This window comes from Apostichopus japonicus, chromosome 6 (genome assembly GCF_037975245.1).
Source record: "Apostichopus japonicus isolate 1M-3 chromosome 6, ASM3797524v1, whole genome shotgun sequence".
Classification (NCBI taxonomy): Eukaryota; Metazoa; Echinodermata; class Holothuroidea; order Aspidochirotida; family Stichopodidae; genus Apostichopus; species Apostichopus japonicus.
Genome location: NC_092566.1, coordinates 2,493,206 through 2,511,375, shown reverse-complemented (window position 1 = coordinate 2,511,375; position 18,170 = coordinate 2,493,206). Strand labels below are relative to the sequence as shown.

At 41.2% G+C, this 18,170-nt stretch overlaps 1 protein-coding gene across 1 annotated transcript in view; it reads left to right on the top strand.

Moving 5' to 3' along the window:
• LOC139968641 (ankyrin repeat and KH domain-containing protein 1-like) overlaps positions 1–17,078 on the top strand; it is a 39,420-nt gene extending 22,342 nt beyond the window's left edge. The window contains exons 11-29 of the mRNA XM_071972845.1: positions 317–444; positions 910–1,044; positions 1,364–1,457; positions 2,612–3,442; positions 3,915–4,244; positions 4,851–4,996; positions 5,680–5,822; positions 6,071–6,284; positions 6,640–6,877; positions 7,089–7,285; positions 7,635–7,751; positions 8,514–8,688; positions 9,149–9,554; positions 10,358–10,507; positions 10,816–10,965; positions 11,312–12,837; positions 13,269–13,423; positions 14,175–14,333; positions 14,888–17,078. Coding sequence (XP_071828946.1) covers positions 317–444; positions 910–1,044; positions 1,364–1,457; positions 2,612–3,442; positions 3,915–4,244; positions 4,851–4,996; positions 5,680–5,822; positions 6,071–6,284; positions 6,640–6,877; positions 7,089–7,285; positions 7,635–7,751; positions 8,514–8,688; positions 9,149–9,554; positions 10,358–10,507; positions 10,816–10,965; positions 11,312–12,837; positions 13,269–13,423; positions 14,175–14,333; positions 14,888–14,920 — 5,327 coding nt within the window. The 3' untranslated portion in view covers positions 14,921–17,078. The remainder of the gene's footprint in view (positions 1–316; positions 445–909; positions 1,045–1,363; positions 1,458–2,611; positions 3,443–3,914; positions 4,245–4,850; positions 4,997–5,679; positions 5,823–6,070; positions 6,285–6,639; positions 6,878–7,088; positions 7,286–7,634; positions 7,752–8,513; positions 8,689–9,148; positions 9,555–10,357; positions 10,508–10,815; positions 10,966–11,311; positions 12,838–13,268; positions 13,424–14,174; positions 14,334–14,887) is intronic.
• Positions 17,079–18,170: the final 1,092 nt, after the last annotated feature.

The following is an 18,170-nucleotide window of genomic DNA, read 5'->3' as shown; positions in this document are numbered from 1 at the left end:
CAGTTCTGGTTGGTATTGATTGTGAAACTATTAAAGGCTTCTTGCGGACCATAATTATCCTATATAGTGGCACAAATCTAGACATGGCAACCTTTCAGTTAACTTTGGTACCATCAAGTCCTTATTGCTTCACATTATGACCTCTATAATGGTCTACAAAACTAATCACCCACCAAAATGTCCTCTGTGACCTGAGGGGGCCGGGGGGAGGGAGAAATGAGGAAAAAACAAAAGAGAGTAGAATCATTGGTTTTAATATTTAATTTTGCGGTGCATTTATTGTTTGACATGGTTATGTTTCTTTCATTTACTTCAGGAGCTGATGTTAACAGAGCTACCACCAATAATGATCATACTGTTCTGTCCCTGGCATGCGCTGGAGGTCATTTATCTGTGGTAGAACTCTTGTTAAATCACAACGCTGACCCTTCTCACAAACTCAAGGTAAAAAAATTTAAAAAATGGAGAATACGTCTTAATTTTTGCTTGCTCTCAGATTTGTATCAGCAATACCATTTTGTTAGGTTCTTGTTGATACTTTGCTTTGCAGCATACCTCCTTTCCTCTGGTATTCACCGATCTCCTCACAGAGCAAATCTTAAATGATCGTCCAATCGTCCGAGATGACCAAATTTCTGTTCGAATGAGTAAAAACCGACTTTGTGGTCCTCCGATGGACCACTAATTGTTTTCATCAGATTCCATTGTAAACAAAATACTCCCAGATAGGTCCGAGGGACAGCCAGCAGAAATCCTTCAAAATTTGCCCTGTTTCAGATTATATTCACTATCACTCTATCATGTCTAGAGTTACTGACCTGGTCTGTTAGTACTATCCACATTGTAATCTGAATCCACACTGTAATCCCTATATATAACAATTGAGTTGTTTTGTTTTTATTATGACAGGATAACTCTACCAGTCTAATTGAAGCATCTAAAGGTGGCCATGCTGGAGTAATGGCCCGGATCCTCAACTATCCTGGTAACATTATTCCATCGGCGGATGGCACTACGACTCCACCCACCCCTGAACAGGGAGAGGTAAGACAAGGGTGTCATATCAAATTTCTAGCAGGATAAGAAGGGGTATGAAAAGTTTGAAAAAAATGTAACCATGAATAAAATGATCATGCAAAGGGCACCAAAGTTTTAAAGGTTCTTTGCAGCTACTTTGATGTGAGATTAGTACATTTCAATAATGAGGGAGGATCACAGAGATGTGGAGAGGGCATGGAAGCAAACTATAAAAGCATTACAGCAGTTTGCTGTTGGCTCTGTTTTGTTATTGTAGTTCATATTTCATACTTAGGCATTTCTTGTAGTCATTAACTTGAGTTTGAATAATGTTCTATTCCTGCAGTTACCAAGAGTACCCATCCAGGCACTTCCCACCATGGTACCTCCTCAGGAACCTGATAAGCACCCTGATGACATGCAAGTTGCTGATTATCAAGGTAATTTCCTCTCCTCCTCCACCCTCCCCCCCCCTTCCTTTACTATCTGCTACCTATCCCATTTTACATTTATCATCAGTCAGGTCAAATTTCTCTGAGAGATAAACCCTCAGCACCAGTTGCAAGTGTAACATACAATATGCCTGAAATTTTAGTGTATTATAATGAAGGAAGGTAGCCATACCCTGATGTGATAGAAACAGCTAGTGCAACTCTATAAACTGTACTGTCATGTCTCCTTACAAAGCAATCATACTGACAGTATGGAACAGTTCTTAGCATTCATCAAATAACAAAAATGCCACTCGTACTGTCAGTACTAGTGCTGTGAAGCATGACATGAAAGGAGGTTATGAAAAATATCCCAACTTGGTGGTGAGGAAGGTGAGCGTGTGCCCTATTACGCATGGTGGCAGTGTAACAGGTCAGTTACAGCTACGTTGCTCACAGGTGGAAGGGGTCATATCTTATCGGAAGAAAATCTCAGAGGAAGAAATTAAAGTTATATTCATTCTGTCATTGGTTGTATCTGACTGATAAGTTATTGTACACTCTTGCGATAATGATGTCATCATTTGAATGTATCAGTATGGTTGTTTGGGAGATGACTGCAACTGTTAGAAGAGTTTGATAAGCTCTCAGTCATAGCAATATGTACTAATGTAAGCGTTATCACCCCTATGCCTTTGATAAATTCATAAAGTCATAAACATCTGGTGGTGGTTGCTATCGAGATGGGAGTCCATCGTTGTAGAGGGCGTTGTGGTTAAGGCAGTGGACTGGTGATCTAATGATTACAGGTTCGAGCCCTGGCCATATCATTGCGTTGTGTCCTTGGGCAAGGCACTTTATCTCCACTGCCTCTCTTCACCCAGGTATATAAATGGGGACTTGCGAGGTAACTTGTAAATATAGTTGCGTGCGCCGGTTTGTGGCTGCACCCTATGGGAAGTCCCCCAGGGGACACGTGGTTGTGGTGCACTGTGGTGCCCCAGGAGAGATTGATTGAATTGCGCACACTTTGGTGTGTAGGTGTGGCAAGTTACCAATGACAAAGGCTATGTTGTAAAGCAATACGATCTCGATGTAGCAGCACTATATAAGTGTCTAATATATAATGTAATGTACTGATTTTTGTTTGAATCATTCCATAGGGACGATCATGCAGGATAACGCTACTGATCCTATGGATCTTATCCAAGATGAGAGTCTCTATCAACAAAAGATCGACCTAGAAATAGCTGCATCCTCAGAAATGATCGGCGGCTTTCCCCCAAAGCAACGTACCTCCAAGTTCAAATCTGCCGAAGAACAGATTCTAGAGAAGCAGCAGATCATCGCGGAACTGCAAAAGGTGGAGCGAGAGCTCCAACAGAGGATGGAGTACCAGCAGGCCGAGTCCAAGAAATTGGCAAGAAAAAAGGAAGAATTGGCCAGCAAGGGTGGTAAAGTTGAGGGATTGGCTGAGGGAGGAGGGATGGCAGCAGAAGGAGCTTCCCTGTCTGTGGTCACCGCTCCAGGAGAGACCAATAACAACAAGGAATCACCAGAGTCCCCTCCCTGCTCCACCATGGAAAACTTTGGGGCTGACTTGTCCTTAGACGAGAGGGACATCAAGCTTCTGAATGGGTCATCCCCTCCCATCCCACATGAGTTTGAGATGCCCCCTTATCTTGACGAGCACAGTCAGCTGAGCGGTATGGAGCTGAACATCTCTGGAGGAAGAGAAGCCGTCGCTAGTGGTCACCACGACGATGACCTGGACGATGCCGAGGCCACAGACCAGATGAACCAGTTACAGGGATCGGTTGATGAGGTACAGACCAAAGATCAGGCTGTCACTACACACCTGCCCGAGTTTTTCCTTCCTCCTAGTTTCTCGTACGGTATCCAGAGGCCAGTCACAGAGGGCCAGGAGGACCTTAGATTGCTGCAGGAGGACCTCAGGACCACTATTGCCCTCTCTAATGAAATGGAATTTAAAGGTAAGGGGTACTTAAATGGTCCTCTTGAATACAGAATTATTTGGGGGAGGGGGCCTTGGGGCAGGGCTGGAGGGATTCTCTGTATTATGGGGGAGGGGGGAGCTGGGCTGGGGAAGGTATGTAGAGTTGTGATAGGATGCAATTTAATAAAAATGTTAAAATTAAATATAATTATAATTATAATACCACTATGCATATTTTTATGTTCAGAGAAGCAAGCACTAATGTGGTGATTATGTGTGAGCATCATTACTTTACGGCAAGCCAAAGTGAACACTCTTTGGATGAAAACAGAATATTAAAAAATTCCTAAATATTTTCAGATTATTACAAATACAAGTTGGGTTTTTTTTGTCCAGCTAGTGAACAGTATTGTCTTGGAACAGCAAAACTGAAAATACAAATAAAACTCTTCTGCCTATGCCTATCCACTCAGCTTAAATCATCATATCTTCTCCTTTTCTTTTCACAGAGGAAGTTGAAACCCAGATAATATTAGCTAAGAAGTCTGCACCTCAAACTCAGTCAGTGGGTACCCAGTGTGGTGGATCACCGCTGGAACACAACATTAACCAGTCACTCAGTCCCAGTGCCAGTATGTCTCCAACGTATCCATCAACTCCCAACTCCCCCAGCGGGTTTGAAACTCCCTCCTTTACACCCCACCCTCCAGTCGAGGTGGATGCTCAAACAGAGAGTAACCACGATACAGCCTTGACCATTGCCTGTGCAGGAGGGTACGACGACGTGGTACACATGCTATTAGAAAAGAATGCCTCTATTGAGCACAGAGACAAGAAAGGTAATGTCCTTCATCTTTATTTCTTCCGTTGAATACTGTCGTTGGTTAACTATCGGTCGGTGGTGAGGGTATTTTCAGATGTTAGGAAACATTTTGGGTTGAGAAATTGGATAGGGGAATAGTGCCGAGGGATGCATTTCATGGCTTGTGTTTGATTTAGCAATTTTCCTAGTATTAGCAGATATCGATGTTGGATGGCTTTATATTTCAAGGAACACAACAAATGATAGCAGAAATGCAAGACTATAATCTGTAACCCAAGAGGGAGATGAGGGTACTAATGTGGTAAAGAGGGAAACTTGAATGATGGAGAGAAGAAATAGGACAATGTTTTCTTCCCATGAATCCTGATCAATTATTTAGAGCTTTTGACTTTTCCTCTGCTAGTAAGGAGTTTCAGCTGTTTTCTTCAGAAATGTTTTTCAAGTTTGATAGCATTTAAGAAGTTCATTCTAAAAGGGAAAAAACACTGGGATACTATTGAAAAGTCACTGTTTATATCTACAGACAATGCTCTCTACTGTCAGAACCTGTCAGCAACATAAAGGCTCTCTCAATATTTAAGTGTTGTTGTTACATTTACACAATTAATATTTTCCCTTTCAGGATTCACTCCTTTAATTCTTGCTGCCACGGCTGGTCACTACAAAACGGTTAAGATATTACTGAACAAGAAAGCAGAAATTGAAGCCCAATCTGAGAGAACCAAGGACACACCCCTGTCCCTAGCTTGCTCTGGAGGCAGATACGAGGTGAGGATATCGTTATTTTCATAATTAAGAATTAATTAATAATAATTAATTAATTAATAACTAAGAATTAATCGATATATAGCCAAACAGCTCATTGAAGGGAAGCGAATGTGAGGGGAGGGGTTCAGTGATTAGAGGAAAATGTCTCCTTAGTGACCAACATGCTTACAGCAGATTATGAGCAGGACAACGGTATCACTTACCCATCAAAAAGTGCAATTTTTTTCATTCATAGTGACCACAAGATGCCGTGTACATTCCACTAATGACAAATCAGCTTTGTAATGATATAATGTTGAAATACTATATAGTCAGATCAAATTACATGTTTTATTTGGTATAGATCTGTGGAGGAATTGTTGTTCCTTCAAGTCTAGTCTAAAAGAAACCGGTAATTGCAAACTATGCTTTGAGATGTTGTACAAACTTTTGCTTTCTGGCAAGAACGTCCACAAACTTCCTGAATGACTGCTACCACCATGTGTATTGTTTTTAGACATGCATATCTGTGCAAAAGAGTAGCAAATTCAATAATGGTTCCAAAGTTATTGGTAACTAGCTTTAATTTTCTTGTGTTTGGTCATGGCAACCTTGGCCGATAATCAGAAATAGAACCTGATTATCTGTTTGCCACTCTCCCTTTTTGTTGTTTCACTGTGATCTTATGGTCGTCTATCTTGTAGGTGGTGGAGCTACTACTGAAGCATGGCGCCAACAAGGAGCATCGTAATGTATCAGATTACACACCACTCAGTTTAGCTGCGTCGGGAGGCTACGTTAATATTATCAAACTTCTCCTAAAGTCAGGTGCAGAAATTAACTCGAGGTGAGTGATTAACTAGTGTTAAAGGTGTTTTCGGTGGGTTCAAATTCTCAGAATAAATTTCCAGTTTTGTCATCTGTGATAACAATTGCTGATTTGATCAGGTAGTGAAATGATTTTGACAGATAAAGATGGAGGCAATGCAAGTAAAATTACAAGAAAAGAGTGGTTTATCTGAAAAGTATGCTACCTTTAGGTTTGTCGTTAATTCTAATTATTCTCACATTCTCTTTTCTTTTCTTTTTTTGTAGAACGGGCAGCAAATTAGGTATCTCACCTCTAATGCTGGCGGCAATGAATGGACACACGCCTGCCGTTAAGCTTCTTCTCGACAACGGCAGTGACATCAATGCCCAGATAGAAACTAATCGCAATACTGCCCTCACTCTGGCCTGCTTTCAGGGTCGAACAGAAGTGGTCAGTCTTTTAGTTGATAGACGAGCTAACGTGGAGCACAGAGCCAAGGTAAATTACAGTAGCTGCTAATTGTGATTACCAACATAATCAACTTTAACAGGTATTTAAAGGCTGTGGAATGATACGTGGCATGTAAGAGGGTCCATCAAACTGGTTTGGTGGAGGTCATAAGTTTTTTAGTGAAATCACTAGAAGTCTGAAGAGAAGTAACATCTCAAGACCAGACAGAATTAACTTTTATTATACTTAACATTGACCATGTGCAAGGTAGTTATCAAGGGCCTAGGTAATAGTAGTCAAACTCATAGTACCACTGCATTTTGCCTTAAGTGCTTTTACCCCTTTGTCGTTTACATGAGTAACTTTCATCAAGACAAAACTTGTTTGTTTCCTCTTACCGTAGACGGGACTTACCCCCTTGATGGAAGCCGCCTCCGGTGGCTACGCAGAGGTCGGCAGTGTCCTTATCAGCAAAGGCGCCGATGTCAATGCACCACCAGTTCCTTCCTCCAGAGATACAGCATTAACCATCGCAGCTGACAAAGGCCACTACAAGTTTGTGGAGCTTCTGCTACACCACAAAGCAGCTGTGGACGTGAAGAACAAGAAAGGACAGTCACCGCTTTGGTTAGCGTGTAATGGTAAGTCTTGTTACCTTTATCATCTCCGTGGTAGAATCAAACAGAATCATAGAAACAACTGCATTTAACAATACATTTGACACACTTTAAATGAATCTAATTATGTGGTTCAAAGACAGAAATGATACTCCTAACCCGTTCTTCTTTAACCCTTCACCGTTTTCCCCCCTTTTTAACCCTTCACTTTTTTCAACCCTCTTAATAAATCTAGGAGGCCACCTGGATGTGGTGCAGCTCTTGGTCAAAGAAGGAGCAGACATTGACAGCCAGGATAATCGTAAGATGTCCTGTCTGTTGGCAGCGTTTCGTAAAGGTCATGTCAAGGTTGTCCGTTGGATGGTGAAGCACGTCAACCAGTTCCCATCTGATGCAGAGTGTCTTCGATTCATTTCCACTATCTCTGATAAGGTAACATAGTTTAGGGAATTCTGTCATGATGTACATTACATATTTCCAAATGGCTACTGACTAAACCAAAGAGGGGGTCTGTGGGGGAGGGAGTCTGTGGGGGAGGGGTCTGTTGGGAAGGGGGTTATAACCACATGCAAAGAAGTTATTTTTACTTTCCTGTGCATTTTCAAGATTAAGATTAACTTTCATCTTAGTGTATTGAATGCTTGCATAAATGCATTGTAGAATGAGTAGTTTCATGTAGGTTTATGTATCATAGACTAGACTAGCTTGGGAAGTTGCTTTGCATCTTTCATGGATTGTAGATAATGTTAAACTTATTTTTATTTTTATTTTTACCCCACAGGAGCTCCAGAAGAAATGCAATACCTCCTTTGAAATTATTGTTGTTGCCAAAGACCGGCAGGCTGCTGAAGCTAACAAAAATGCTAACAGCCTATTAGAGGAACTGGAGACAGAGAAGGTGAGCTCAAGAGTATAAATAAGGGGCAAAAGTGGGTTTGGATGAATGCGGGGGGGGGGGGGGGAGGTGATGTCAAAGCAAGCATCACTCATCCGCGCAGTCCACATTATATTGACAAATTAAAAAGTTGTAAAAATTAGAAAGTTGTTTGTGCGTATTGTCGTCTATCTCTATGTCTTCACAAACATGTTGTGTTTGGCACAGGTTTTCATCTGTTGTGCCTTTACATTGTAGCAGTAGAAGATCTGAGTTGGGAAAGTATAAACGGCACAATTCTATCCAATAAATATTTAAATGAAAGACACATCACCTGCAATCTATGTACTCATCAAGTGTTAGTATTATTTTTACATTGTCATATCGGGTATTCCTCCTCACTGTCACCCAGGCGCGGAGCCAGGAATTTGCCAAGGGAGGGGCGAAAATGTAGGCAAACTATCAGAGCCGTAAATACGGCATTGCAAACTATCTAATCGTAGGCGCGAAGCGTACAAGAAAATGTTGGCTGAAAATGCTTCCCAGATAGCTGGAAATGGCACTTTCCAGGCCTTGTAAGTTGCATCTTAGCATTTTCTCTTTTGAAATTACTAGCGTAAGCATAAAAACATTAAAAAAAAAAGTACGCTCAAGGGGGGGCGGCTGCCCCCTTCGCCCCCCCCTTGGCTACGCGCCTGCTGTCACCATGATCCGCTGCAACTGTCATGTTTGTCAGTGACGATTGCAACCATAAATTAATTCTTCTTCTTCGTAACCCGTATTTAGAACAGGGAAGAGACCCGCAAGGCTGCGCAGGCTAAACGTCGTGAGAAGAAACGTAAGAAGCGTAAGGAGAAGCAGCAGAAGGTGACGAGTAACAGCACATCACCGGATGAGCCTATCAAGGACGAGGAGGAGGAAGAGGAGGAAGAAGATAGTCCTCCATCCTCTACTGCCGAAAGTAAGGACGGAACCCTTTAAGTGACATCTACCATAATTGATTCACTTCACTTCAACTAGCTTAGACCAGGCTATATAGCCGACATACCCAGATATGCCTTTAGTTAGCTTTGTTAAAGAAAGAGGAACACGCCTTCTAATAAGTTGTTACTTGCAGTTACGTGCGTGTTGCAGATGGTTTTGAATTCAAAAGTTCAAATTTATATGATAAGTCATGATCAATATATGCAATATACAGTAAAATTTCATCGTCACTTAAAGAAAGTCAGCTTGTTTTTTATCAATTTTTCTACTTATTTTTTGGAAACTCCTAGTCTTCAGGACACATCATTGTTTCATTAACCAGCACTTCATGCCAGTGTTGTAACAAATATTGACTGGAGTCCATAGGCTTCAAAAAGTCAAGCAACTCGAAGCAAAGTTTGTAAATTTGTTCTGAACTTGATCTTGGTCTCTCCTAGGTTTGGAAGAGAGGGTACCATTAGAGCCCCCATCAGCCACTACGACCACCACAATCGGGGTCGTACGTACCACGAACTCAATACGGACATTCATATCCAAGAAGCTCAAGGAAGGAACCTCATCTACCGTTTCGACTACCACCAGCACCACCACCACCACATCCATCATACCCATACCGACCCCATCCACCACCCCTCTGATCATCGAAGAGGTCTCTCCTACCACGTATGAGAATACAAGATCAGGAAAGGAGAAAGGAGCGGACGATGAGAAGAGGAATGAGAAGAGGCAGAAGATCAGAGACAGAAAGGAACAAAAGAAAAAGACTCAAGCAGTGAAAGTGGAAGGGGGGCGGGTGACCGACGAAAACAGAGGAAAGGCCAGGAAGAAAAAACTCCATTCCTTGTAAGTTTGGAGCTATTGAAGTTATAGTCAAGTACCTTGTTTACAATCAGGTTATACCAAGTCTCCATGGAGATTGACGGGACTGTTCTGCATCATTTCTAATCGCTGTTGCATGGTCTGCCCCTCATTGGAACTCGTGCTCAATCGCAACAAAATAAATAGTTCACCTGGTTTGCCTGGTCTCAGATGTGCGTCTTTTTTGAACAGCTCTTTGCGCCGATTCTGCTCAATTTTTATATAGTTATCGTTATAAAGGAGCCACAACAGTGCAGTTCCTTAGCCAGACTTCCAATTTTCTTCTCCAAATAATGAAGGAAAGTGTGGAATTTTTTGAAAGTTTCCACATGTTTAATACTGATTATGAAAACGGTTGTTGCAACAAGACCTTTAAAATCTAGGAAAATCTCAGTTTTCATCTTATTATTAGAAATAATCAACAGTTTTTAGGGGAAAGTGGAAGTAAGTGAGTAAATGCAAGCGATTTGTATCAACATGAGGATGAAAACACTGTTATACTGTTGTGTGCAAGATTTGACACTGGTAGAAATATAGCGAACGTTTGTCAGTTTGAAGCTTACTGGAAACCTAACTAAAAAATACTTTTGCCAACCTTTTGTATATCTACAAAAAAATCCTTCTGAGTATCAAGGATCATGTATCTGATCTAGCAGGGAACCAGGGAAATTCGTTGATGAAGGCCTCCCTCCTCCCAGTGCTTAATCTTCTTTCTAGTTCTGTTATTGATACTCATATTGCTTCTAATTTTTTCTTTCTTTCTCTGTTTTCTCCCCCCCCCCCTCCAGACGAGATGAGTACAACAACCTGACACCGATAGATGGGAGCAAAAAGCCTCCTGTGTCTCCAGGAGATACCTCACATATGGGTACCTTCTCCTCTGCTAGCCCCAAGAGAGGCCAGAGAAGAGAGGATGGATGGAAAGAGGTTGTGAGAAGGTAAAGATACTGGAGGGTTCCTCCGTAGTATGTATGTATGTGTATGTGTATGTATGTATGCGTCTGTATGTGTATGTATTTGAGCATGTATGTATATGTATGTGCATGTATGCGTCTGTATGTGAATGTATGTGAGCGTGTATGTATGTATTTATGTATGTGTTTATGTGCATGTATGTATGTGTATGGGTGTATGTGTATGAATGTGTTTGTATGTATATGTATGTATGTGAGCGTGTCTGTATGTGCATGTATGTGTATGCGTGTATGTATGTAATATTCTTTCACTTCTTTCTTTGTTCAATCAGATCTAAGAAAGTGACAATTCCGCCATCCTCCATCAGTCGAGTGATTGGTAGAAACGGAGTCAACATCAACACAATCCGTGACGTGACTGGAGCTCACATCGACGTTGAGAGACAGAATAACAAAGGAGGAGAGAGAAACATCAACATCAAGTGAGATTTATTCTTTTATCTCGTTTCCCTCTAAAGCTCTCAGATAATAAGGCTTTAAACACTGATGAAAGATTTTAAATCAGGTTACGTCGGGTTGCTTCAAATCCCACTGCTGCCACCGTTACAGAAACGGTAAAGAAGAAAAGACTCATCAAACGTAAAAATGAAGAACTCTGTAAGGAATGTGTGTAATCTCATAGCACAACTCTCTATCTCTGTCACAAAGTTCATAAAAATGACAAATTACAACAAAAAATCGTTTCCGAGTTGAACTCACCCGTGAAGCTACTACTATTCCTATCTTGGGGCAAAGTTTACGCATTTTCTTTCTATTTTCTGTTTTCAGAGGGTCTGCTGAAGCAACCCGTCAGGCTGCTCAACTCATTACTGCATTAATCAAGGAGCCCGACAAGGACATCTCCGAGTTAATGGTCAAAGTCAAGAAGGCCAATAACTCTACCCAGTCCACCACTGCCAACAGTGTCAGCGTTTCTCAAGGCAACAGCAGCAGCAGTCAGTCTCAGAAGTTGGCACCACCTTCCTCCTCTTCTGTAGCGCCACGGTTCAAGAACATCGCTTCTGCTCCACCACCACCATCATCAAACATCATCTCCAAGCCACCTCCTAGTCAGGCTACTATCTCACAGTACCTTACTAGGACTCTTGGATCTAGCAATCCCCCAAGGGCTCCCAGCAGTCTATCCACAGCTCAGAGCCATCCACTCCCTCGAACCCCGGGTGCCAACATGAGATGGGGGGCACCGCAAGTCAAGCTACCTACCACTGTTTTAGCCCCAACGCAGCCGGAGATGACCAAATTCCCACCCCCCATGGTGGTGAAACAGCCTCCAGTCCAGTCTAATCTACCAAGTCCCAGTGCTATGACGTACCAGGTACCACCACCTACCCAGGAAGTGACCCCCTCAAAGAGTGTGGCCAGGTGTCTCTTTAAACCCCAGGTTGCACCAGATGCGAATCCATCGAAACCAGTTGGGATACCCATGAAGAGTAGCAGCCAAGAGACGGTTTTCCAGAACCCTCAAAGTTCTTCTCTGTTTTCAAATCCTACTCCAACGAGTTTAATGCCTGGAGCTATGGAGAAGCCCAGATCAATGCATAAACCAGAGTTGATGTATGCCACTGCGCCGATTGGTCCGATATCCAAACCAGGGACTGTGGACAGTGCTCAAGCATTTGTCCCTGACGGTGCAAGTCAGGCTAACATGGGCAAGGGGACCATGTCCATGAATGATTCAGCTGCTGCCATGGGTTTCATGAACCCTGATCATGGTAATGACCTGTGGAACCACACAGTGGGTCACCACATGACTGACAACCAGAGTGATATGATGCAAGCTAACCTCCTACCAACTCAGCCCGAGGAATCCAAGGCCCCGGGCTATAAGCGACTGTCTGCACCACCTGGTAGCTCTCACCAGCCACCCATTGGCAATCCTCTCTCTAGGTCGCACAGCCACACCTTTGGAGGTCAAGGACCAGCATCTCACCCACTTTATCAGCACCAAGTCTACCCTAAAAGTATTCATCACTTTACACCTCATGAAGGGCCCACCCTCAACCCATCATCCTTCGCTCCCCAGATGCCGGATATGAACAACTTTGCGCCCATTTCTCCAGAGAACCACACCCCGACACCACCTCCCAATGGCTCGCCCGTTTCTCCTGGTGCCTCACCTCGCTCTGGGACCACCAGTCCCTCTCTAGAGAAGAAGATAATGATGCCAATCGGCACTGAACGCCACAAACAGCATCAACAGCGTAAGACTCAAGTGGTGTACCCTGCCTCCATGGGCGGTGACTTGGTGAATCCTCTAAGCTCTACTGGTGTTGGCAGTATCTGGTCATACCAAAGTAAGGATAATCATCCAAATTAAATGATCTCATTCATTGTTAGTACATATCAGTAATGTTATATTTAGTTTATCAGTCCCCCCCCCCCCCTTTTCCACCCCCATCCCTGAAATAAAAGAAAAAATTACTGCAGCAAAGCTTAAATAATATCAAACAATAAAGATTATCCCTGTAGTTGCATATTGTGTGAAACTGGATCACAAATTATTGTCGTTATCAGATTCATTACATTGTGTAAGTCCACTAGCACAATTTCACAAACCTCAAAGAACCTCAGATGCGGTGGGGTGGGACTCATCACTACTTCGACAAGAACGATACTAGGTCAATACATTAATGGGAGTATATTATATCGATAACATGAATAAGAAGGATATGATGGCAACCATTTATGTTTCATTTTTCCTTTTATTTTGTTTGTTCTGTTCTAGGTGCGGGTGATAAGGGTTCCGGTAGGTCCTCTTGGTATGGGATACCAGAGATGGATGATGACCCTGGTCAGATGGCTCAGGGAGTGTCGCTCATGCAGAGTCCCCTCCCGGGTATGACTGACCAGAACAATCTATACCCTGGACAGATGTCAATGGTAAGCAAAGACTGCTGGAATTAACACAGTTGTGTTAGCTGTTAGTAGCAAGCATAATATCATCCGTTTCAGGACATCTAAAATGCTCATTATCTGTACATCAAGAGAATTTCAAGCAGCGATGGGATAAACTAATGGAAATGGAAGTTATGTATGAAGATTATTGGTCTCCTCGATTAGTACTCTATGAGGACCAGAGAAAACCATTGATTGGACCAGACATACAAAACATCACTCTATATGTAGACAGCAATCGGTGCAGGGTTGGCCAGTAGAAACCGAGTACAATACGGTGGGACCATTTTGATTTTGCCGACTGGATTGAAATCGATTGCGGGTTTGGAGTTGGCCCATGGGTTGCCTTTTGAAGACCCAAGACCTTGTTATTGACACTGAAAGTTAATATCTAAGGCTTAACCCCACTTACATAAGACAGAAAGAAAGAGAGAGGGAAGGCCCGTACCCCACCAGCCCCATGAATTGCAGATATGCTCGGCTTTGTGTTCTTTTGGCTGTCCTGTCTTCATACTTTGTAATTCTTGTTCGTTCAGAAAGACCCCTCCCTCTCTCTTCCGGCTAAATTTCCTGCTTGCACAACCTTCTGAAATCTGAACATTTTGATGGAGTCTTTATTGTCTTTATAAACAAAGAAATTAAGTTTAGGAAATCTACCATCTGATAAATGTCATGCCAGTCATCCACCAAATTTCTGATTTTCCAGTTTCATGACACATGTTTTTATTCTCCATAGGTTCCTCCCCAGATGAATGCTTATATTGATATCAGGAGAGACCCCATGCCCTCTGGTGTACCCCTATACCCCCAGATGCCATTTCAACCTAGTGTGTCTACAGATGGGAGTGGCCTCTGGAACACCCAAGTTCATCCAGTGCAGAATGAGCAGTCATTGGTGAGTTCCTTGCTGTTTGAAACCCTCAGTACAACCACCCTAGTGTTTTCTGTGTAGCTCAAAGGTCAACAGAGGTCAACCGATCTTACAAACTTTTGCCATTGAAATGCAGAGTATGTCAGTGTGTTTGATATTTCCATTGTTGTGATTGATTCTTGAGGCTATCCTTCATTTCTGCTGTAAATTTGTATTTTGTATTGTAGTGTAACTTGTCACACTGACTAAACCATGTAATATTTAATAACACACTTGATGATTGGATAAATGTACTAAGAGACGAATACAACAACGTTGGGTTTGCGAGTTAGAAAACGGTCAAGTCCATTGCAGAAAAAAACTTGTCTCCCACAAATTTAATTTCATGTTTTTATTTTTTTTCTCCTGAAGTCTTTTTTCTTTGCTAATTTCATGGGTCGTTTGTGTGGACCGATAATATTTTTAATTACCTTATCTCTCCTTTGGTAAGGCTGCAAATTCCACTCAAAATGTAGTTTTATGCAATATATTATTTTCGTAAGTTTTCACCGTTTATTGTTTTCTCTTTCTCTCTCTAGGAATGGATGACTTGGGGACAACAGACTATGTAACAATCAGAGACGAGGCACCAGTCGAAGCCCCAGATATGCAGACTATCGTGGCCTCTGTTAGTAGTTAGAAGTTTCGTGATGTGGGGGGAAATTTGTACTTTTTTTTCAGTGTCAATGTGGACTTTGATCTTATCTTCAATGGAATCTTGCAAGAATGGTAATGATGATGCTACGTCGTCGTATCTTTCGAAAAATAAAAAAACTTTTTAACCATAATGCTTGCATGTTGAATATCATTATTGCTAGATTTCTGCTAAAAAATTAATTTCCAAAAATTTTTCTTAGGTCTTAATTTTCATTGTTAGGATTAATCCCCATGAATTTTTTTTTTTTTTAAATTTTTTTCTTTTTTTATAATACTTTGTGCATCGAGAACGATGACTATTAGTCACTTTTTCATCGTAAATTTTGAAAATGAAAGTAATTCTTGTGGAAATATAGATAATCCTTCTTCTCCCTGTTCTCAAATTTAATTGAGATAACGATAATAGTTAATATGATGTTGGAGCTAGTTAAAATTTAATTTAGGGAAGTAAGTCTTATCGAAAAATACAGATCTTGCTTCTCTGTTCGGGAAAGACCCTGATGTGTAATGTTACTGTTTTCTATGGAACTGATACAGGATTCACAATATTGGTGGTTGTATTGTATTGTTACTTTGAGTGACCAAAATAAGCAGATTGCCATTGGCTAGCCTTGTAAGGTAAAAGGTGTGTGGGATGATGACCTGTAATATTGGTGATTATTACTTCTTTTTACCCACTTCGTAGTAACTTAGTCATCTAAGGATCCTTGTTTGCACATTATTCGGCTCACAGCAACAATATTGTAATCTTTGGGTTTTTTATTAAACTGAAGTTTTAGATCTTGTTACATCCTAACATGGCAACTTAAGGCTTCCATCTTTCACATAATGGATCATTTGCTAACAATATGATGGACAGTAACTTTTCCTGGTCTTTAAGCCTTCCTTCCCATTTAGCTTCCAACCTTTACGTTTTAGAGCAAAATTTCATAGTTAATTCAACTTTAACAGCTTGTTAAAGCTGAGTTCAGTTGACAGCAGTCTTTAGGTTACATTAGCTTACTCAACAAGGCTTCCATCCTTCAAATGTTAGCTCATACTCAACTTATAAACCAAACTACAAATGAGCTGTTTGGTGGACAGCAACCGTTGTAGTATTTAGGCCTCTCTTTCACATTAGCTTGGTGACTCATCAAGACTTCCATCCTTCAACTGTTAGCTCATACTCAACTTATAAACCAAACTACAAATGAGCTGTTTGGTGGACAGCAACCTTTGTAGTATTTAGGCCTCTCTTTCCCATTAGCTTGATGACTCATTAAGGCTTCCATCCTTCAAATGTTAGCTCATACATAACTAATAAACCAAACTACAAATGAGCTGTTTGGTGGACATCACCTATGTAGTATTTAGGCCTCTCTTTCCCATTAGTTTGTTTACCCGTCTAGGCTCCATCCTTTGGACTTCAACAAGCAATTCGGTGGTGAGTAACATCTCTTAGCCTTTAGGTCATTCTTTCCCTGCTGACAACTCTCTATAAAGCTGATAGAAAATGTATGCTTGTTGTTGGTTTGTGATACCCTCATTGCTTTGTTATCAAATCCATTGTTTTTATGCTAAAAGTACAGGAATGTTTCTTGGGCCACTTAACGTTTACCTAGGGCCTTGGTTGAAAGTATATATCGAAACTAAGTGTGTTATTTTTTTTCCCCCTATCTCAGTCTCTCTGACTCCTCATCATTCTGAATTTAACTTGATATGACATTCAAAAAGATTGTGATGATTTGAATGTTACTAGGCAACAAAAATAGCACACAGATATTAACTCTGTGTAGAGCAAGAATGCTCATTGCCAACAGTAATTCATTCTATTGTTAATTTAAAGGTGGATTAAAAAGCAACATTTATTGTTGCTAGGCGCAAAAAGAGTCAATCTATCGTCGATAAGGTAATAAGGGGAGTTTTACCAGAAGTATGTTAAATCTTCTGATGTGCAGTGTGTTTACGTGACGGGATGAGAATCATTGTACGTCGTGACAGGGTTCCCTTCACTTAATAAGGGAGCATTAGTCCCTGTACATGTTACATCATGTGTACTGAGATTCAGTTAACCATTAAACCAGTTGTATGAAATCACTCTGCATTTTTGGTTTTTATTTATGACTCTGTTATTTTAAAACAAACTATCAAACAGTACAGAAGTGCTGGTTCCATTTGGCAGTGATCGAGCTCATGACTGCCCTTGGCACTTACTTGGCCGCACTGCCCTCGTTGCACCCGCTACCAACTGCAATATCTGATGTGCCCCGTAAGTCAAGTTGCCCATACGAATGCAGCCCCTTGACAATCTCTTCACGATATTAACCGTGTATACCAAAACTTCACACAACTAACAAACCTGTTTTGAATCCACACTGGTGGCTGAGGGAATCTGCAATGGTGTACTGTGTGTGTATGTGTGACATTTGCTTGTAAACACAAAAACTCAAAGATTTCATGGTGGATTAATTTCATACTTGGTTTTTGGATTGGTCCGGTAGAGAACAAGAACCCTGTTTAATTTCAACATTATTTGGGGTTAACAGAGGTCAGATTCTCAAAATTTTTTAAACATAACACTTAAAAAGTACACCTTCTGGAAAATCTGTTCTTTTCTGGTTCTTGATTAATTCTTGAACAAATTTAACTCGCTCTACATTAGTCAGATAGTTATGTGGAATTTTGAGCAAATTTCAGGCAAGGAATCACAAAGCCGACTGGCTTTCTGATTTCAGTCTCATTTCTTTAACAAGGGTAAAAGAGAATGGTTAAGAGACATGGGAATCAAAATTTTGAGTGCTTTATTTATAACCCAAACTACAACAACGAATAGCAGACTGATATTAAATCAAAAAGATATTAGTCTGTTAAGTGTGATAAAACTGTACAAGAAACCAAAAATAAGTTCTTCCATTGCCCCTCTAATACCCCCTTCCCTCCCCCTCTGGCATAAAACTGGGTTATATGCAAGCCCAAGTTCCTCACCAGTGTAAAATTGCATCTGAGTGGTATAACTCACTGAGCTGTCGTCATTCAATATAAAGTTCACCCTGGACAGTCATTTGTTTAAATTTTTCATTGTGCTTATATATACAACGTAAAGGATTATACTCCTTTATACCGAAACACTAGTGTTTCTTCTTAAATGAACACTTACAGCATTTCTCTATGAAAACTACTGACGTG